Source organism: Diceros bicornis, chromosome 30 (genome assembly GCF_020826845.1).
Source record: "Diceros bicornis minor isolate mBicDic1 chromosome 30, mDicBic1.mat.cur, whole genome shotgun sequence".
Classification (NCBI taxonomy): domain Eukaryota; kingdom Metazoa; phylum Chordata; class Mammalia; order Perissodactyla; family Rhinocerotidae; genus Diceros; species Diceros bicornis.
Window position 1 is genome coordinate 4,754,368 of NC_080769.1, and position 22,272 is coordinate 4,776,639.

The following is a 22,272-nucleotide window of genomic DNA, read 5'->3' on the forward strand; positions in this document are numbered from 1 at the left end:
CTGGGGAGAAAGGAGGGACTGGAGACCCCACAGCCCACAGCTCCTCCCACGCAGGAGCCCCGGAGACCGAGTCACGATTGTCCCCGATGACCCTCCCGTGGTCACCGCACCATCTGGGGACACGCGGGGCTGCGGGCGCAGAGCTGCCCAGAGAGGCTCCGGGGCCGAAGTCGCCGCGCGCAGTGACCACAGGACGCCCGGGGTCCCGGCTGCCGGCCCCGCCCCCACGCTGCGGCCGGAGGGGACTGAGGTCCGAGCGGCGCCCCCGCGGACTCGGGTCCGCAGACTCGGAGGTGACCGCGGGGAGTCCGGTCCCGCCACGGCCGGTTCCGACCAGCCCCTCCTCCCCGTCTCCTCACCCGGGGCCCCACACTCACCATCTCCCGGCTTCTGGGTCCCTGGCGTCCCTGCTCTCCCGCGGCCCGCGCAGGTCACAGCGGGATTGAAGCCGCAGCAGAGGCACCTGGGCGGTTGACCGCAGGTGAGACGCGCTGCCGGTCCCGAGGGCGGCCAGCAGCGTGCGCGCCTTTTGCGGAGCGCCGCCCCACCCAGCTGCCCCTGCTGCGCCCCTGATTGGACAGTTCCCAAGGACCCGCCCCCGGTTTCCTGAGTGACAGGGGCGCAGGAGGTCAGACGGCTGAGAACCAGCTTTAACCGGTGAGCGGGAACCTGTCCCCTCCGATGAGGTTTACTTTTAACCAAAGGTTGTTCCTAGCTCTAAAGGGACAGTGGCATCTTCCTGCAGCTCTTACTGAACGCGGAGACACAGGTGCGCAGGGAATTCCAGAGTCAGTTTCCAGTTGAAGCGATGCCCTTATCCAGAGCAAGAGGGGCGCCCTAGCCAGGCTAGACAGGGACCAGGGGGTCCGAGGTCCTCCCCGGGTCAGGGGTTGGCATAAGGCTGCGAAGCCACTCATGGAGCTGTGACGTTTGTTTACAAACACACTTGAAAATGACCTCACCATAAGAGAGAGTCTGGCTGCATTTGGATCTTGGTTGACGGCGCTTAGGTTTCCACCCATCCCTTCTCCTCCTCCAGACGTTTGGTACTTTAGATAGAAAGAACCCCATGGCCTCCCAAGGCCCTGGCTCTGGCGGGAAATTTGAACCCTGCAGCCCTCCCCTGGGCGGCAGAAACTCTTCTGTGACCAACCATGAGCTATGAGATGTGTTCAATAAAACTCTCAGGTGCACATTTTACACTAGAAGGAATTTATTTGAGATAGTTTTTGAGTGTAACTTTAAGAGATTTTGAAATGTAAACGGCTATGATATCCCTAAGGCAACTGAATTCCTAGTTTCACCAATATATATATTACAAAAGTTATGTAAATGTAAGCTGTGAAAACTCTAATATACTTAACACGTTGGTTCAAAACTCCTAATGCATTTATTTGAATAGCTTTATTGAGATATAATACCCATATCATACAGTGCAACCCTTTATTGTGTATAATTTACTGGTTTTCAGTACATTCAGATATGTGCAATCATCACAATTTCTGAACATTTTTGTGGCTTCAGAAAGAAACCCCCGTACCCTTTAAGTGTTGTGTGAATAAGCAAGCAGATCTGAAAAATATGCGATAGCTGGGATTGCTGTGGTGGAGGGAAATGTGCTCATGACATAAATTCTGCCACTGCTTCTGTCACTCTCTTAGCTTAGAGCTCCCTGATGTTGCCTCAGAGAAATTTTCCAGAGTGTGATATGTGTGTATTTCTAAAGATGTGGAAGGGGCTTGGATTGGGAAACAAAGAGCTGGAAATGGTCTATGGATGGCAATGGAAGGAAACAATGCTGATGCACATGAATGAGGGTGTTGCCAGGCAGATCTCACTTGGGAGACACCTTTATGTTTCAGAACCACAGTATTTCTACAGATCTGTCCACAGAACCTGATTTAAACTCGAAGATTCTGGGAGCCCTCTCACTTCACTCCTAGTTATGAGTATGAGATGAGGGCAGGTGCAACCTTAGGGGGTGTTTTCTCAATTAAGACAGGGTTGCAAAAAAGGCCTGTTAGGGCCTGTGTCCTTCTTCCCCAGTCTTTCAGTTCTTCCAAGGATACCACAGTGGTGGAAAGAGTTGAACACAAAAATCAAGGATCAGGAGACCTAAACATTCTCCTAGCACATGAAAGCGATTGTGTCGTTCATTTTCTATTAATTTATATATAAAGTGTACTTGTGAGTTTTCACAAATGTATAGGAATACTGCCATCAAAAAATGGAAAGCATACCATCACTCCAAAAGAACACTCTTGTAGTGACCATTTGAACCCCTCCAATGAGTAAATTAACACTAAACAAAATGGGAAAGATTGAATACGCCTGCTCTTTATAAAAACTCATACTTTCCCACTCTCCCACATGTGCTGGACGTCTAAGCATGTGGAAATGAAACCTGTGAACAACTAAATGGGCTCTGGGGTTTATGGGTCATCGATGCTAACTATCTCCTTTTATACTAAATTAGGAAATTACTCAAAATAATACCCTCTCACTACAGCTCACCTCAATTTTTTCGTGGATTTTGCCTCAAAACATTCATAGCTCTTTTTGGTGTTTCCACTGGGAGATCACAGTGGATGTGCACAGATCTCACTCTATTCATAGAATACACTCAGGATGAGCTGGAACAGTGTGAGTATGAGTAGAGGAGTAACAGATGAATGCAACTGTTTCCCTCAACAGGAGGAACTCCATGGTTTAATGGGGGATATACTGTGTCCCTCAGTATGTACAGCAACAAAATGAAAATGCCAAATACTGTAATAAAGGTAAATGAAAATCCTCTGAAATGATGTTAAACACAAAAAGACACAACAAATACTTGTGGCCCAAATCAGTAGGATATCCCAAGTCCTAGATAACAATGCCCAAACTCATGACTACATACTCTATATGCAAAATGTTTAACAATTGCAAAAATGAAGATGAGTGATATCTATATCTCTATCTTATGGGGAATCTTTACTGTTAATCACAGGAACGCAGGACCTTCTTTATGGCTGCACTCTACTTCCACACCCAAGGAGTTCTTGAAACAGTGTTTAAGATGCATTACATGGTGGAAAAACAAGTGATCAATAGTGACATCGTCACTCACCGAGGCTCCCAACCTCATAGAAAAGAATATATACACCCCAGCCTATTATCTCACGTTATATTTTTTACATTCCACTAAAGCCCTTATCTCCATGTTATAAACCAAAGCCTTACCATTTGTTAACCATCTCTCTTTTCCCACAAAAGTATAAGCAAAAACATAAGACTGCAGGAACTTGTTTGTCTCATGCAGCTATATTCAAATCCTACAATGCCTTATTTGTGCTAAATTGGGTAAATTGACTCAAAAGTGCATAGCAATGAGGAATGCTGAAACATTAGCATCAAGAGTATAGTCGCTGAGAAAGAAAGCCTTGATTTGGCATAGTGGTCCTGTCTCTCTCCCTTCCTAGGTTTGTGTTGTCTCACAATTTACCTAAACTCAAACGCCTCATTTGAGTCATAAGGAGATATTAAAAATATTAGGTAGTATACTAAGAGGTGAATTTCTACATTTTAACTGAGGTACTTTATGGTAAACGGTGTCTAATACAATGTAGGAAATACTAGTGTTTAGGTAATAAGTAGGAAAGACAAGCTGTTCCAGAGGACCAGGAGCTGGCCTTGCATTCATTGCAAGGGCAAATCTTTCTCCTGTTGGAAGAGAAAAATGTCACACACTTCTTTCTTCATGAAAGGAAATCTGTTACCATGATGGACCAAGACATTCATAAGGGGATTTTGAAACCATTATCTCTAAAAATGGTAAAAGATAAAGCTCCAAATCATAAAAAGGACCACTATTCCCCCCTACTTACCAGTATCACTAACCGGAGCTTCTTATGAATTAAGTTGAGGTCCACTACCTTGTTTTTGCCTTCTAGAAAACAATGATTATGCGGCTGGCCTGGTGGCACAGCGGTTAAGTGCGCGTGCTCCGCTGCGGCGGCCAGGGGTTTGCAGGTTTGGATCCCGGATGCGCACTGACGCGCTGCTTGTCAAGCCATGCTGTGGCGGTGTCCCATATAAAGAAGAGGAAGACGGGCACAGATGTTAGCCCAGGGCCAATCTTCCTCAGCAAAAAAGAGGATTGGCATCAGATGTTAGCTCAGGGCTGATCTTCCTCATACACACACACACACACACACACACAAAGAAAACAATGATTATGATTACCAATGAGAGAATAAAGTTTACCTCCTCACAGGCTTCAACACAAAAAAGTCTTGCTTCCTTGAATAGCAATCAAAGCATCTAACACAAGCCAACATCCTATAAAAGTCCCAAGCAACTTATGTTACACCCAAGTCATGTGTATTCTGTGGTTATTCTTATTATTGATTCCAGGTGCAATCCTGCAGGTCACTGGCAAGAGGGCACTGAGAAAACTATGACTAAAGTTTTTGGTATTAAGAATGAATGAGAAATTAGTTTCATGACAAAAATTGTAACTATAAAACAATAAAAAATAAAATTTGAGGAAAAAAATACCTGAACTTGTATGCACATAATACTGACATAATACATAACAATTAAATGAAGAAAATTGCAAAGTTTATCTGAAAATACATAACCATAATGGGATATTTTAATATATCCTCTAAGGAAATGAAAAACATGTTAAGCATACGACAGCTTAGAAAACAGTTAATAAATTATTTCTATGAAACTACAGAAGTGTTCATTTCACAAGGAAATGCATGTAGTTTTAATAACATACAATCAAACATCATGGAAAACCTATTGAGGGAATACGTTCAGCTACAAGTAACAGGAAACCCACACAGTCTTCCTGACATGAGAAAGGGGACTGTTCTCACGTGCAAGCACTGGGTCAAGGCAGCCACTGCACAATGCAGCAGAGAAACAAACTCCCACATCCTTCTTTTTATGCCTCATTGTAGATGTCATGGTGAATCAGGAAAACATGCTCACTAGCATTATTAACGGCATAAGGTGCTTCCTATATAAATTAGACCTTATATGGATATTATCTAGACAAGAGGGAATCAGAGAATACTCCCAAGCATGAAAGTCTGAATTAGTTTCCAGGGGGACACAAGAGGGCTTATAAAAATACAGTCATGTGTATCATACCCCACTGAATGACAGGGATACGTTCTGAGAAATGTTAGGTGATTTCATCATTGTGCAAACATCACAGAGTGTACTTACACAAACCTAGACAGTACAGCCTACAACACACTCAGGCTATATGGTACTAATCTCACGGGACCACCATCATATATGCAGTCCGTCATTGACCAAAATGTCATTATGCAGTGCATGACCGTATCCAACCTCTGATGGATCTTTGATGTGGATTTTGTGAAGACATCAGTGGAAATTTACACCTCTCAGAAAGTGGATATCAAATAGCTGTTGGTGGTTTTGAGGATAGTCTTGATTGGAAAGCGACAGCATCAGGATAATGTGCTGGAAGATAGTGTCCTCAAAGCTCCTATGTATCTCTCTCTCCAAAATCTGATTAATGCCTTCTTTGCTTCTGCCTTCCAAATCACATGTAAGTGAGCATACCAGTGAATTCTAACATGGAACCATAAAGGGGAAGGATTCTGGAAAATCTAGTCCCTAACATGACCCACAGGGGGAATATCTCCAGCTCTAGATTTTGTTGCCCTATTAGGTCTCTCTTAACTCAAAGTCTATTCACCCAATACCAGTCAGAAGGAAAGACAAAAAGCAAAGGCCCAAATATGAAAATAATAATTCACATGAAACTATACTCTTTCATAAACTTGCCATATGTATAAATTTATTCCAACTCTTTATTAGTACAGAAAATGAAAAAACACTTTTATATCCTTCACCCCAAAAAATGAGCTTTCTCAGTAAGAAAGGTAGAAAGATTATAACGGATTAGGGATATCCACGAACTGTCACAGGCCAGTAGGAAAATCCCAACAAATACCAACTCTCATTTTTCAATGGCTCCTTAACAGAGAACAAATAAAACATTATAAAAATATTAAATTTAATTGTGTTAGAAATACACTTCAATTCACCCATGGATCCAATAGGCTTCAAAAAGGAAAGAGAAAATATTCCCCAATTTAAGGAAAAAGCACTGCTTATTAATCTTTTGTACTATTGTTGAAAGACAATTTACAGAATTATCTCCCCTCAATATTCATTTCTGAAAGTAATTAGTAGAAATCCACAGTACAATGGTGCACTTTAAGAGTCTTGGTAAACACAACTTATTTATTTATTTTTATAAGAAGTCTTTCATGTTGAAAGTTTTCTGGAACATTACACATAGATTAACTTCCATCAAGCTTTCTCATGTTACTTATATTTTTATTTCTTTTCCAAGGGAGTTTTCACAGGTAAAGATGTGGGTCAACTGAAGTCTTTCCCACCCTGTTTACATTCAAGAGGCTTTATCCAGTGAATTTTTTCATGCCTTCGGAAATAACTGCGCTGATTGAAGGCTTTCCCACATTTTTCACATTTATATGGTGTCTCTCCAGTGTGCATTCTCATGTGTCTTCGAAAGTTTCTGTGACAAATAAAGGCTTTCCCACATTCCTTACATTCATAAGGTTTCTCTCCAGTATGACTTCTTTCATGTTTTTGGAAGGAAGGGTAATATCTGAAGGCTTTACCACATTGCTTACATTCATAGGGTTTCTCTCCTGTGTGACTCCTTGCATGTAACTGAAATGCACTGGGAGAAATGAATGTTTTCTCACACTCCTTACATTTATAAGGTCCATCTCCAATGTGAGTGATCATGTGTACTTGAAGATTTGAGAGAGCTATAAAGGGTTTCCCACATTCATAAGGTTTGTCCCGAGTATGAGTTCTTTCATGGTTTCGAAGAGAACTGGGATAAGTGAAGGCTTTACTACATTTTTTACATTCATAGGGTTTCTCTCCTGTGTGAGTCCTTTCATGCATTTGAAAAGTTTGATGATATCTATAGGCTTTTCCACATTGTTGACATTGATAGGGTTTCTCTCCAGTGTGAATTCTTTCATGTATTTGAAGTGAACTTGAACAAATGAAGGCTTTCCCACATTCCTTACATGTATAAGGAGACTCTCCAGTGTGTGCTGTTATCATGTGTCTTCGAAGGGTTGTGAGCCACATAAAGACTTTCCTACATTCCATACATTTGTAGGTTTTCTCTCTATTGTGATTTCTTTCATGTTTTTTAAAATATTGGAAATAACTGAAGGCCTTCCCACATTCCTTACATTTATATGGTTTCTCTCCATATTTTTGATACTCATATGGTTTGTATCCAGTGTGACATCTGATGTGCCTACTAAGGGATGAATGACTCATGAAGATTTTTCCACACACACTGCATTCACATGGTTTTACTCCAGTAAGAGTTTTCTTGATCAGATTAAGATTTGGAATAAGGCTGAAATTTTCTCCACATTGACTACTGTCTTTACCTTCACAGATTCTCTCTACTGTATAACTTCTGTCAAAAATGAGAAATGTATTATTAGTGATTTCTTTACTAATCATTTTATATTTATTAGTAAAATATTTGAACTACATTTTTATGACTTATAGCAAAAGTGTAGGTTTTCTGCCTTGTCTGAAGTGTTTGAAATTGAAGATAATGCTCTGCAAGAGGACTTCACCCTTGCTATTGTCAAAACAGTGATATTCATATATATATTTATTATATATTTATTAATACTGTTCCCAAGTGAAATATTTGGCAAACACTGAACATCTATGTCATGTTACCAAAAGTAATTTGGTGAAAATATTCTGAGAAGAAATAAATTTGAAGCAGTGGTTGTTTTGTTTGCCTCTTTTTAAAATTTTCTAACATATCAGGATTCTCACATGAGACACTGCTTTCCATTATGAGTGTGACTCACCTTAGTTTTCTCTCCTGATTTTTGTCTGAATCCTCAATGTCATGATCTTCCCATTTTTTTCCTAAAATGCAGATCCAGAAAAATAATTCCAAAATATTAGAAATTATACAAAAATTATTACCTTCTCAGTCCATGATGAGCTATGATAGTGCCTAGTCTATTTATCAAAGTGCTCCCTTTCCACATTCCACATCTTAGAACAATGTTGATAGGCAAGAAACACTTGTTCTCTAATTGACAGACTGAAGGGAAGTTGTCATCCTTACCTACAGAGGCCAGATTCCTGAAGGTTTCTCGCATCACATCTCTGTAGAGTTTCTTCTGTGAAGGATCCAGTAAAGCCCACTCCTCTGGGGTGAAGTTCACAGCCACATCCTCAAAGGCCATTGAATCCTAAAACATACCAAATATGTGTATAGTAGGAAGCATGACACTCATAGCAATGGACATCTATACTCCATTTACAGGAAGGTTATGTATGATTCTGTCATCTCCAAACATTTATTCTATGACTTGATCATCAGAAACTTACTCTCTGTCCACACTTCTTCATAAATTTAACAGCAACATGAACACATGGAAATTTATTACACATTTTTACTGTGACCACATTACATCTTATTTATAGCTAATTGCAGGTTCCAGAGCATGTTGTAAAATAACAGATATGCTATATAAATGAAACAAATATTATCATTTTATTTATTTATTTTTTTTGTGAGGGAGATCAGCCCTGAGCTAACATCCGTGCTAATCCTCCTCTTTTTGCTGAGGAAGACCGGCTCCGAGCTAACATCTATTGCCAGTCCTCCTCCTTTTTTTCTTCCCCAAAGCCCCAGTAGATAGTTGTATGTCATGGTTGCACATCCTTCTAGTTGCTGTATGTGGGACGCAGCCTCAGCATGGCCGGAGAAGTGGTGCATCGGTGCGCACCCGGGATCCAAACCTGGGCTGCCAGCAGCGGAGCACGCGCACTTAACCACTAAGCCACCAGGCCGGCCCACAAATATTATCATTTTAAGACCATCAATTCCTTGTGAGAAAAATTCTTTCATTTTCTTCCTTATTATCCACCAGTTACAGCACTCCATGAGGCAGAGGGTCAAATCTGCATGAGGTTTAAGTGGATAAAAACACACTGAAAACTGGACGCTTTTTCTTCTATGCCCTCACCAAGCATGAGAGTTCAGGCAGCCTGTGGAAAGGAAACTTTTAACAAGGTTCAGCTGGACATATCATCCTAAAGTCCTCCAGACCATTAGAAGTAATCAGATGCAGTTGGCTGAATATAAATATTCTTGTGGAACAGTTGTGCTTTTAACTTGTATAATATTTATCACAGACTCTGTTCTTCCATTTTCTCTCTGTCCCATTTGATGGGGCTAGAAAGTTATTTGGAACTTAGAGCTCAGACACGAGGAAGATGACATGACAACTTAGATCACAAAATCCCCATACTCACGTGCCTCAGGACTGCTTCCAGCCAAATTTTAGAACACACAGTGAGATAATAATGTGCCAGAAGAGCTCTTTCTGGTCAAACCCTAACAGTGTACCCTGGGCCTTGCTGCCCTTGAGGAACAAGTTAAGAGCTGCAGATTGCAAGGGAGGTCATTGAAGTCCACAAAGGATTGGTGGTCAATTTGTCCATGATTATAAAATACATAAAGGTGTCAGCAGTGCTTTCCTCCAAAAGAACATAAAATTTCCATTCTCCCACTTCAAGAGGAAGTGTTTCCCAATTAGCCATTCTAGAGGCTGCCTTCCCTTCTTTTGTCATTTCCAACTTCACCCAGGGAGTAAAGGAGCATGATAGCTCAACTTCTGAGCATAAGAATCCCTCAGCTGATGACAACACACACTGCCAATATGGTATGAAAGGGTTTATTACTTCCATAACTGATGTCTCTGAGGGAGATAAGGCAGGCCTCTCAAGCAGGCATGAAATAGCTTGAGAGAGCAAGGAAAGGTGCATGGACTTTTTTTTTCTTTGAGGTTATGGGGTGGGCTAGGGTGAGAGTTCACACACAAAGGCAGGAGTTTGCATGGATTCAATCTCTTGCAATGGTCAAAGGAGGAAGCTCTAAGACTTTTCTATCACCTTAGATTGATGTGGTTCACAGAGGGAGAAGGAGGAATGAAACTTTAAAGCTGTTAACAGTCAATCATCAAAAATTGGAGACGAAAACTCCCGGTTTCTGGTCTGGCATATAAGTAATTTATAAGCTGTCATTCCTGAGCTCACAAGAAAAAAAAGCAAAAAAGCTTGAAATGAATGTCTCTTCTTAGATCCATCAGGGCATTTAGGTCACAGGGCAACTCAGTGTCTCCAGAATTGGAAAAGAGAAAATAAACAGGGCATTTTGAAATATGCCCCAAATATTCTGTTCTTAACATGGCCTGTACTCAAAAAAATCTATTTCACTAGAGTCTAATGCAAAGACAAAAAAGACAGAACACAATTATCTCTGAACCCTTGGAGAACCTTCTTTAAACAGAAGTTTTAAATACACATCATGGGCTACCTGAAGGAAAAGAAAGACAGAAACAGAAGAAATCAGTGAAATAACACTCACTGGGATTTTCCTAAAATTAATGATATACAACCAACTGTACATCCAGGAAGCTCAGAGAACACTAAACATGATAAATTACAAAAGGGCACACTCAAGGATATCATATTCAAACTAGAGAAAAATCAAAGACAAAGAGAATATATTGAAAGAAGCCAGAGGGAAAAACACCTTAGGTATAAAGAAACAAAGATTAGAATTAAATCGGACTTCTTTTAAAAAACCATGCAAGCAAGAAGAGAGTGGAGTGAAATATTTCAAGTTGTGAAAGAAAAAAAATACTCTCCTAGAATTCTGTGTCAGGCAAAATTATCCTTCAAAAACAAAGGTGAAATAAGAACTTTCCGAGACAAAAATTAAGAGAATTTGTCATAAGTACACCTACTTTCAAAGAAACATTCAAAAATTTATCAGAAAGAATATAAACAATGAAGGTGGAGGATTAGAAAAGGAATAAATGAAGGTAAAATATCTTTTGTATTTCTTATGATTAATGTAACATATGACTTTGTTTAAAATATTAGCAACAACGTATTTGGTAATGAGAAGCTTATAGACAAGTGAAATAAATGACAGCAATGTGACCAAGGGAGAGGGAGGGGGAAATCGGGAATAGTGTGTTAAGAGGTACTTGTACACAGTGAAGCGGTATATTGCTACTTGACAGAGGAGATGGGTTAGTTGTAAATGAGGACTGAAAACTCAAAGGCAACCAGTAAAAGAGTTTTTAAAAAAAATGTGTAATTGGCAGACCCAGCCCTGATGGCCTAGTGGTTAGGGTTTGGCATGCTCTACTTCGGTGGCCCGGGTTCAGTTCCCAGGTGTGGAAGCACACCACCCGTCTGTCAGTAGGGTGGCAGCTCACATAGGAGAACTAGAAGGACTTACATCCAGAATATACAACTATTTTCTGGGGCTTTGGGAAAAAAAAAAGAGGGAGAGACAGGAAGATTGACAACACATGTTAGTTCAGAGGGAATCTTTCCCAGCCAAAAAAAAATGTGTAATTGGTATGCTGAGAGAGGAAGAAAAAAAGAAACAGATAAAGTGCTCAATTAAAGCTGAGAAGACAGAAAACAAGTGGAAGACAAAAAGAAACAAACAATAAAAGGTTTGTAAATATTAATCCAACTGTATCAATAACTACTATAATCATCAATGGTTTCAATACAACTGAGAGACAGTAACATCAGATTTTTAGAAAACAAACTGAGTTATATATTGTATACAAGTAACCCACTTTAAATATAAAGACACAGATAGATGAAGGGTAAAGGGATGGAAAAAATAGACCATGCCAACACTAATCAAAAGAAAGCTGCCATAGGGCTGGCCCTGTGGCCTAATGGTTAAGTTCGGCGTGCTCTGCTTCAGCAGCCCGGTTTAGTTCCCGGGTGCGGAGCTACACCACTCGTTGGTGGCCATGCTATGGCAATGACCCACATACAAAATAGAGGAAGACTGGCAACAGATGTTAGCTCAGAGCAAAGCTTGCTCAGCAAAAAAGAAAAGAAAAAGAAAGCTGCCATAGGCATATGAATTATAGACAATGCAGATTTCAAACCAAGGAAAATTCAGAGATAGAGGGGCATTAGATACTGATAAAGGGGTCTATTCTGCAAGCAGGCACAGCAATGCTTCATGTGTACCTGCAGAACAACAGAGGGGCAAAATACATGAGGCGAGAACTGAGAGAATGCAAGAATAAATAGATGAATCTAGTACTATAGCTGTAGAATTCAACACCCCTTATCATAAATTATAAATTCCAGTAGGCAGGAAATGAGGAAGGACAGAGGTGAACTGAACAGCACTGTGGAACAACTGGATTTCACTGTGATCTATGGAACACTTCATGCAACAACAGCAGAGTATACATTCTTCTCAAGTTCACATGGAACATTGACAAACCACATTCTGGGACATAAAGCACACGTCAACAAATTTGAAAGAACAGAAATCACACAAGATACGCTCTCACACCATGCAAGAATTTATCTAGGACTCAATAACAGGAAGATAGTTGGAAAAACCCCCAATATGTAGAAATTCAAGAACACATTTCTAAAGAATACACAGGATCAAAGACAAAGATGTAAGAGAAACAAAAAATTATTTTGACCTAAATAAATGGAAAATACAACATATCAAAAGTTATGGGGTGAAAAAAAAGCAGTGCCTAGAGGGAAATTTATGTTATGGAGCAAATACATTGGAAAAACCAAAGATCTCTAACCAATAATGTAAGCATCTACCTTAGGAAACAATAAGAAGAAGAGCAAATTAAACCTAAAGTAAACATGATAAAAGAAATAATAAAATTAGAAAAGAAATCAATGTCATTGTGGGAAATGAATGGAGAAAATTAAGTGTTTTTTTTAATTAATTAATTTATTTATTTATTTATTTTCCCCCCAAAGCACCAGTAGATGGTTGTATGTCATAGCTGTACATCCTTCTAGGTGCTGTATGTGGGACGCGGCCTCAGCATGGCCGGAGAAGCAGTGCGTCAGTGTGCGCCCGGGATCCGAACCTGGACCGCCAGTAGCGGAGCGTGTGCACTTAACCGCTAAGCCACGGGGCCGGCCCGAATGGAGAAAATTAAAACAAAAAGAACTGGTTCTTTGACAAGACTAATAAAATTGATAAACATCTAGTCAAGAAAACAAAGAAACAATGGAAGATAGAAATCACTAATATCAGAAAGGAAAGGAGGAAATGAAAAAAAAAAAAAGGACTTGATAAAATCCAGCATCCATTTACCATAAGAAACTAGTAATAGAGGGGAACTTCCGCTTCCTAAGAAAGAACATCTTCATGAATCTTATAGCTATATTCATAACATTTGTTCCATATGACATGATTATCTCTGTGAAACCTCTGAAAGAATTCACAATAACAGAGATAACTCCTGAAATTAATAAGAGAGTATAGCAAGGTTGAAGGGTACAGAAGTCAACTCCTTTCCTATAGACCCACACAAATATAGTCAACTGATCCATGACAAAGGAGAAAAAGCAAGTCAATGGAAAAAGAAGAGTCTTTTAAACAAATAGTGCTGGAAATAGTGGATAACCACACATACAAACACACATACATATAAAACAAATGTGGACACAGGCCTTACACCTTTCACAAAAATTAACTCAAAACACATAAATCTAAATGTAAAATCCAAAAGTAATAAACTCCTAGAAGATAATAGAGGAGGAAATCTAGGTGATCTTGGGTTTGGTGATGAATTTTTAGATACAACAAAAAAGCAAAATCCGAAGAAGAAAAAAACAATATCATTCCATGAAAATAAAAAACTTCTGCTCTCAGAAAGTGTTAAGAGAAGGAAAAGACAAGTCACAGAATAGGAGAAAATCTTTGCAAGACACGTATCTGATAAATGGCTGGTATCCGAAATATGCAAAGAACTCTCAGAACTCAACCCTAAGAAGACAAACAACCCAATTAAAAATGGGCAAAAGATCTGAACAGACAGCTCACCAAAAAAGATATACAGATGGGAATTTGGCAATATGAAAACATGCTCCACACCAAATTTCATTAGGAAATTGCAAATAAAACAACAATGAGGTATCACTACACACTTATTAAATGGGTAAAATTCAAAACACTCAGAACATCAAATATTGGTGAAGATACAGGCAATTCTCATTCATTGCTAGTGGGAACAGAATTTGGTACCCCTACAATGGAAGACAGGAATTTACTTTTAAAACAATACACACGGCCGGCCCCGTGGCTTAGCGGTTAGGTGTGCACGCTCCACTGCTGGCAGCCCGGGTTCGAATCCCAGGGCGTGCACTGACGCACCGCTTCTCGGGCCATGCTGAGGCCGCGTCCCACATACAGCAACTAGAAGGATGTGCAGCTATGACATACAACTATCTACTGGGGCTTTGGGGAAAATAAATAAATAAATAAAATCTTGAAAAAAAAAATAAAACAATATATAATCCTACTACATAAAGTAGGATCTAGCAATCACACTCATTTTTCCAAATGAGTTGAAACCTTATGTTCACACAAAACCTACACATGAATGTTTGTAGGTGTTTTATTCAAAATTGGCAAGAGTTAGAGTTAAGAAAGAGTCCTTGAGGAGGCAAATAGACAATCAGTGGTAAAACCATACAACGAAATGACGGATACATGTCATTATACCTTTGCCAAAACCCACTCATTGTATATAACACATAGTCAATGCCAATGTACACTGTGCACTGTAATGTATCAATATGAGTTTGGAAATTCTAACAAATGTACTACAGTAATACAAAATGTGAGAGAGAGTGCCAACTGTGTGGATGCAGAGAGAAGGGTTATGTGGGAACTCTGTAAATTCTGATCAATTTTTCTGTAAACCTAAAACTGCTCTAAAACACTGAAGTCTATAGAAAAAAAAGGTGAAGACAGACTCATTACAATTCATTCCTGATGACTAACTAATGACTTAAATGGTTCATCTTTTCAACTGGTTGACTTATTTGAGTAAGCCAGTATGGTGTTCTATGAGCCTGATACCTGTAGGGGAGGTGAAACTTCCACTGAATTCCTTGTTGACGAGTGTGGCACTGTACACTCTGAGAAGTGCCATGGTTACTCTCAGGAGTGTTAGAACTCTGAGGTGGATAGTAAGTGTCCTGGTGAGTCCTTGTATTGTAGACCTAGTAATGTACAGACATGGGGCAATTCTTAGACAACTGTTCAAGAGTCTGTAAACACATGCAGATGAGGCCAATTTTTTGTCAGTAGTAAGATGACTGCCTGATGTTTGGTTAGCTGTGGTTATGTTCTTGGGTTTGGTTCTTCATTAGGGATGTCCCAATTAAGGGATGAAGAGTAGCAACTCTCCACTGAGCTCCATCATGTAAGAATGTGTATTGTTGTCCTTAAAGTCTATGCATTTCCCAGTGCTGTGCATTCAGTTAATCCCAAGGAACTACCCAGGGAGCCAAGGAGTCTGGGAGAGAACCAAGATGCCAGCACCCTAGCATCTTTCAAGGGACTGAAGGAAGAAAGGTCATGCCCCTCCTGCAGGCGGCATAAGCTGCAGGGCCAAGGTTAGGCTCCGTCATATCACGAGGAGGTGTCAGTAGCAGGGCTGAGCTGGTGGGAGGCTGTTTCCAGGGTCAAAGGCATAACAGGCACCTCGGTAGAGGGTCATATGCTCAGTGCTTCTGAGAGCCTCTATTTTCAAGAGATCTCAGTACCTGGTGACAATAGCAGCTCTAATGGCATACAGTGTGGGACTAGGGCAGGTTCTTGCATCAGAAGCCTATGGACAACTTACGGCCCTCCTCCTGAGAGCCTCAGTCACTGCCGACAGGGTTAGAGGCCTCCTCCATGACAAGTGATTTCTTTGTAGAGTTTAAGGACCCCAGACTCAAGTTGGGTTTGAACTAATCCCTTTGCTGTGCCAAACTCAGACTGTGGGTATTGTCCACTATAATCCAGAGGGTCAGGATCTTTGTTGCAAAAGATGCAGGGGCAGCAGCAGAATTACTTAGGGGTCCTGGTGAGCCCTCTGAAATCTCACCATCTACTGTCTGCCTTTCCCTGTCTCTTCTCTTTCTCTCTGAAATAACTGCTCTTTAAGGAGTGACCATCTGATGGGCTCACCTCATTCACAGGGTAGAATCATCCTTGTACCTCCCAAGATTCCCTGCTAATGTCAGGGGGACCCCAGCCTCAGTCACTCCTTCACTCTAAACACACACAGATTCCAGCCAAGACATTGACCGAGGACCACTATAACGAGGGCCCATTCTCATACTCCTCCTCTCAAAGGACAAGGAATTACCAAAACTGCCAACTCAGAGTCCTCTGTATATAGAAACCAGGCTTGGTGGGTCAACAATGCACACAGGGCAGCACAGCTCACAGGAGGAGCTGCCCAGCAAGCAGCAGCTCACAGTGCAGGAGCCTCCAGGCTTTCTCATCAGCCCAGCCAGATAAGAAGGCCTAGGGGAAAGGGAGGGGTGAGGCTTAAGTTTTCAGAAGTCAAACATCAAATATGTGGACCCCGGCCACCTATTACAAGAACAAACAGGGGTAAGAAAAACAGTCATGTGCACTGGCTTGTTTTTACATAAAGAAACACTAACAGGATGAAGAAGCAGTGATCAAAACTGGTCATTGATGGTGGCTGGAATGAGAGCAAAGGAGTTGGGCAGGACGTGCAGGCAGGGAGTCTTCTTAAGTTAGTTTCCTCTGAAAGGAGTATTTTAATCCTTCCAAAGCATTATTTATTTAAAATAAGGAGAAAATTTCTATACACCATATTTTCCTATGCTTAATCATTATTTTTAATTAACTCTTGCATTTTAAAGTTAATTTAATTTTTACTTTTCTACATAGGAAACCACTCCAAGATTTGATCCTTTAAACAGTAACAGATATAAAATTGCAAACCATAAAAAAAGAAAACTGAAAAATACCTTTGTAATTAAAATGACAAGGGGCATTATAATTTGTCCTCCATTAATGTAAACATTGGAGATACTTTCAGGAATGAGTAGCATATTATAATACATTAGGGGTTTGCAATTAAGCCTTTAACTGTACTAGGAATTTGAAAGGTTTACATAAGCTTTGAGGTGTTTTCCCCATATCAATGAAAATAGAAATTCAAATGCTTTTTTCTTACAACCATTAAAAGAGGAATTCATCTGTCTTAGGAATAGTATAGCATTTTAAATGTCAAAGTTCTCTATGGTAAGGAACTTACAAAAACTGACCTAAAAATGGAAAATGGACCTGAGATCTTAAATATACTCATCTTGTATCTTGAAGTTCTCTTGCCTAAATGCAACAAAAACTCTATTTGGTTCCATGATGTTTTTGCTGTACTCACGTAGTATCTGTCAATCAACTTACATTTTAAAACCCTAAGTGCGAATGAAAACTAGAATCAAGGGGCTGCAATCTTCAATTGATAAAGGAATTCAAGGACAGAAACACGAATATTCGAATCAGCTCAAAGCAGCAGCCTGCTTGTCTACAGTTCAGAAGGAAAACACACGTTCAGAAAGTTAAACACATTCCTAGACTTGGGGTCTAGACTCTCCTGGTTGAGACAGAACCCCTGGAGTGGGTCAGTCCCTGGTGGAGGAGGGTGGGGCACCTGAGCAGCCAGAGGAGTGAACTCTGGGAGCTCCACACACCCTCCCTTCTCCTGTGAGCATGGAAGCACGGCCTCCCCCAGGCTTCCCTTCTCACAAGTGAGGAAACGCTCAGCCTGATTCAGTTTAAGGTTCTGACCCAAATGAACTCCCAAATTCATAAACCCTCTGTCCACAGGACAGAACTCCTGATCTTCACACTTTCTCAATGTGCACAAATTGCACTCTGAGTGCACCGATATCATGGACTCAACACTCAAATATAACATTTAAAATGTCCAGGCCTAAGGAACCACAACCACAGCCTCAGAAAGGGCATCACTCTCCCCCTCATGAGCACGTGCACCCCCAGCTTTCCAGGGCTCTGCAGCTCCTCTCAGTATACAGGCTCCTTCCATGGGGGGTGTGAGCAGGCAGGACACCTGCAGGGGGAGGTTCCCCAGGAAGAATAACTGGGCCTTCAAGTCCTTCCCTCTGCAGACTCAAGGGGGCCTTAGCTTGGAGACAATGACCTCAGGCTTTGCTTCCCACTGGAAGTCCTCTGAACGCCACTGATATCTCAAATGACACAAACCCAGTGTTGGAACAATTCAGCAAAATCATTCAAACACTGTTTATGTGTAAAGGAGGGAAGAAAACTGCAACAAACTTTTATTAGTTTAACCAGAAAACCCCAAATATCTATTCCTATCAGGAAAAAAGATGTCAATTATTATTTTAATGGCAAGACTTTGTTTTGTAAATAATCATATTTGAACATTTCTTGTCTTTAAGTCTAAGCCCTGGAATTTCATTTGAAATCACCCAAAAGTAAAGAACACACCTCAGAAACTTACTGCACATGCTCAGGGGAGGAAAAAGGTGAAATACGAATTCTTAACAAATGGAATATAATACTGGAATATTTTATTTTTTCTAAAACTCACCTCTCTTGCCCCTTTGGAAATAATTTATACTGTCTTTCAAGCTCTATTAATATTAATTAAATACATTTTACCCCTATTGAAAAATGGAGACTATATAAGTCAATACATCTTTTCAGAGTGACAAAGCAGGGAGGGGCAGTGCTAACAGGACAGATCACCCAGGAAAGTTTCTCAAGAGGACCCTCCACCCAAAGGACTTCCCATAGGCTGTCTGTGCCCAGAGGATCCTGGGGGGAGACGCACAAAAATTTCATACAAGGTATTCCAGGTAGTTATTCTCTGCTTTCCTCTCATGTAAAATAACCACAAAAAGTAAATCTTTAAAATTTAAAGAGCCATCCATGGCTCGGTGGAAAAAGGGTAAACCATTAAAATACTGGGTCTGTTTGAAACGCACTCCGTTGGACAAACTGTTGATGATGCTGTGAATCGCGAAGGGAACGTGGGGAGGGATCTGGAAATTTAAGGGATTTATTGCCAGTCCTGGAAAGGCTAGCCTGGGGGCAAAGGGTCGTGGATTTGAGACCCTGCTCCCCAAACATTTGGAAAACTCAGGAGAAAACGGGTGCCCCTGGGGAGAAAGGCGGGGCCGGCGACCCCACAGCCCACAGCTCCTCCCACGCAGAAGCCCCGGAGACCGAGTCACGATTGTCCCCGATGACCCTCCCCGTGGTCGCCGCACCATCTGGGGACACGCGGGGCTGCGGGCGCAGAGCTGCCCAGAGAGGCTCCGGGGCCGCAGTCGCCGCGCGCAGTGACCACAGGACGCCCGGGGTCCCGGCTGCCGGCCCCGCCCCCACGCTGCGGCCGGAGGGGACTGAGGTCCGAGCGGCGCCCCCGCGGACTCGGGTCCGCAGACTCCGGAGGCGACCGCGGGGAGGCCGGTCCCGCCACGGCCGGTTCCGACCAGCCCCTCCTCCCCGTCTCCTCACCCGGGGCCGCACACTCACCATTTCTAGGTCTCCCGGGTCCCCTGAGTCCTTCCTGTGACTCCCACGGCCAGTGCAGATCACAGCCGGACAGAAGCCGCAGCAGAGCCACCACGGACCGTTAACGCCAAGCAACACCCAAACCCAAGCACCGCTGGAGCGAGAAAGGACGTCCACGCCGGTACGGTGCGTCGCCCCACCCACCAGCCCCAGCGGCGCCCCTGATTGGACGGTTCCAAATACCACGCCCCCTCGTGCCTGAGTGACAGCCAGCAGGAGGACGCGTGGCCGGGCAAAACCCGTTTCCGCCGTTGGGCGGCAACTTGTCCCCGTCTGGAACCTTTGCATTTAAACAGAACTTTTTCCTGGCTTGGGGCTGTCCGTTCCCTCCATGCAGATTCTTTGGTATACGTGGTCACAGATGTGCAAAGGAAATTCCTGATTCGCTTCCAAATGGAGCAAGTATAGACAAGCGGGTGACCCAGGTTAGACCTGACTGGTACAAGAGTGTCTTGTGTCCTCCAGGGGTTAAGGGCTTGGCCTAAGACTTCGAGGTGTCAACCTTTAAAAAAAGAAACCGGTTTAAGAGGCAGAGTTTATTTGGGATCCAAGAATTGCAATTCAGGGAGCATAGCTTCAGGCAGAAACCCAAATAGTGTCCCGCTTACAGGTTGAAAACAAAAGGTTTTTATCAGAAAAGGAAAGCAATAATTATGTGAAAAGAAGAGGTTAAAAAAATGTCTATAGGCGTTAATAAGCTAAGTTGTCCCTGGGTATACATAATTGATTGAGTCTATCTTCAAGGGGAAAGTCCAAAATTTTCAGTCTTGTGATCAGGATGTTCATTTCTCTGTTAACATCTCAATTAGTTATAAAGCAATGGTGGCTTTAGCCCAGTCCAAAGGTTTGGCCCAGTCCAAGGTTCAAGACAGCAAGGCAGTTTCTCTGGAACGGCAGCCCAACTCCATTTTAAAACGGCTCCACTAAAGTCGATTTTGACATTTTCCCCTTTCGATCTGGATCTTTCTTTGAAAGCGTTGCTGGCCAATCACTAGAAAGTATTTCTGGTGCATCACTGGAAAAGCATCATCCATCCCTTGTCACCAGAAAGGCTTATTCCTGGTGTGTCAAGTCCTAGTTGATACCTCATTGCCAGGAAGGCTCATTCCTGGTGCGTCATATCCCACATAGGAGGGAGAGTGATTTCCTTAGGAGCCTTGAGCCACATTTGAGCAACAGGAGCACCAGAGAAGAGCTAACTCTTATCATCGAGTTCCTTCAAGGGCAAACATTGTCTGAGTTCCTTGAAGTTTCTCAGATGAAGGCTCATAGGCTTTGGCAATCATTTCAAAGCATTGAACGACCATTATCCGAGTGGTGTTTTTGTAACATCGAGCTATGCAGAGAAGACAAAGTTTTACAATAGTGACAGTTCCTATAATAATCAACAAAATGCTAAGTCTGAATTAGAGACTGGATCTAAACCAGGAGGCAATTTCTGAGAGTAGCCAGCTAAAAAGCTCGAAGAACCATGGGGTGTCATTGGGCACAGCATTTAATCATTTGGTCTGTACTCAGACTTTGTTTAGTTTAGTTTCTACTTTGTCAGAGTTGTTTACTGAAGTACAACAAAAGTCGGTTATCACAGAACAAACTCCACCTTGTTCAGCTAGGAGGTATTCAAGAGCAATTCTATTATCTAATACAACTCAAGCGAGGGAATCCAAAGATTTATCTTGGATGGCTGTTGCTTAGCAACAGATTTAGCAATATCTCCCAGGGTTTTAGATAAATTTCTGATCATATATTCATTCATGGCAGTGCTTACCCAAGGAAAAAGTATTCTTCCAAATCTGGCAGCTTCGCTCGAGTTGACACCACCAGGCACTGAATACCCTTGACTATGTGTGCAACTGTTTTCACGTTTTAGACTGTGAAGTAGATTCAAAGGTGATGCCCAATGCTGAGTTTGTGATTGATCACATAATGAAATAGGTGTAACCAATAATCCAACTGCATAATAACCTCTAGTTTGATAAGGATTTAAACAGTCTGTTCCCCATAGGTCTTTCTGCCAACTACAAGTGAAAATATACTCGAAGGGAACGCAAAGCATGGAGTCATAAAGAAATCGACTAAACCATGGATTTGATGGGTGTGAGCAATTGAAGGTTATCTGCAGGTAGAGTATAATTAAATTGGCAGAAATCAGGTAGTCTTAATTTTTATTTTTACAAATATTACCCTTCAAGTCCTTGGAGGTTTGATTGGTTAGGCAAGGAGTTCTAGGAGGAGTCCAAGTAAGCTTCACATGAAATGAACGTTCAACAGTACAATTAATACAAGAAGTTAGGGGGAAAGTGGTGGAAAGACTGGTAATTAAATATACTAAAGAATCTCCAGATTCATGTACAGAGTGAGTTCTCTGATGACAAATTCACCAGTTTGTCAAGTTTCCTCTGTAGGCAAGGGATTGGGATATGCAAACATTGGAATTGTCCTTCCGAGCAGAAATTAAGAAGAAAAAGGAAACTATAATCATTATCACAAATGGTTGGCCTTCCATATTATTCTTGAGATAGGAAGAGACTAATCAAAATATGTAAGGAGAAAGAAAATAAGTCCAGTAACTAACATTGCAATTACAATGTATGTTACAAAGGGAGTGAATTGAGGATTGAATATAAAGTTTGTAGTGATCAAATTAAAAAGTGGAATAAAGGTATAGGTCACATAGGCCTAGTCCAGAGTCTTGGATTAGCTGTCCACATCAGATTTCATCTGCTTCA

At 41.5% G+C, this 22,272-nt stretch overlaps 2 protein-coding genes across 3 annotated transcripts in view; both read right to left on the reverse strand.

The window, feature by feature from the left end:
• LOC131394345 (zinc finger protein 791-like) overlaps positions 1–473 on the reverse strand; it is a 39,411-nt gene extending 38,938 nt beyond the window's left edge. For both annotated transcript variants that reach the window (XM_058525630.1, XM_058525633.1), the window contains exon 1: positions 378–473. In XM_058525630.1, the coding sequence (XP_058381613.1) occupies positions 378–380 (3 nt within the window). In that variant the 5' untranslated portion in view covers positions 381–473. The remainder of the gene's footprint in view (positions 1–377) is intronic.
• Positions 474–4,668: 4,195 nt separating this feature from the next.
• LOC131394553 (zinc finger protein 564-like) lies at positions 4,669–19,623 on the reverse strand. Its single transcript, XM_058525946.1, has 4 exons — positions 19,505–19,623; positions 8,186–8,312; positions 7,920–7,980; positions 4,669–7,507 (listed from the first exon to the last, which is right to left on the reverse strand). Exons 1-4 carry the CDS (start codon positions 19,505–19,507, stop codon positions 6,412–6,414), a joined length of 1,287 nt encoding a protein of 428 aa, XP_058381929.1. The 5' UTR covers positions 19,508–19,623; the 3' UTR covers positions 4,669–6,411.
• Positions 19,624–22,272: the final 2,649 nt, after the last annotated feature.

What these genes read in the sequence shown, in the direction of transcription:
- LOC131394553 (XM_058525946.1), bottom strand. An exon ending in CAGGAATCTGGCCTCTGTAG is followed by an intron (nt 7,981 to 8,185) that starts GTAAGGATGACA and finishes TCTGCATTTTAG; the next exon opens with GAAAAAAATGGGAAGATCAT. An exon ending in AATCAGGAGAGAAAACTAAG is followed by an intron (nt 7,508 to 7,919) that starts GTGAGTCACACT and finishes CATTTTTGACAG; the next exon opens with AAGTTATACAGTAGAGAGAA.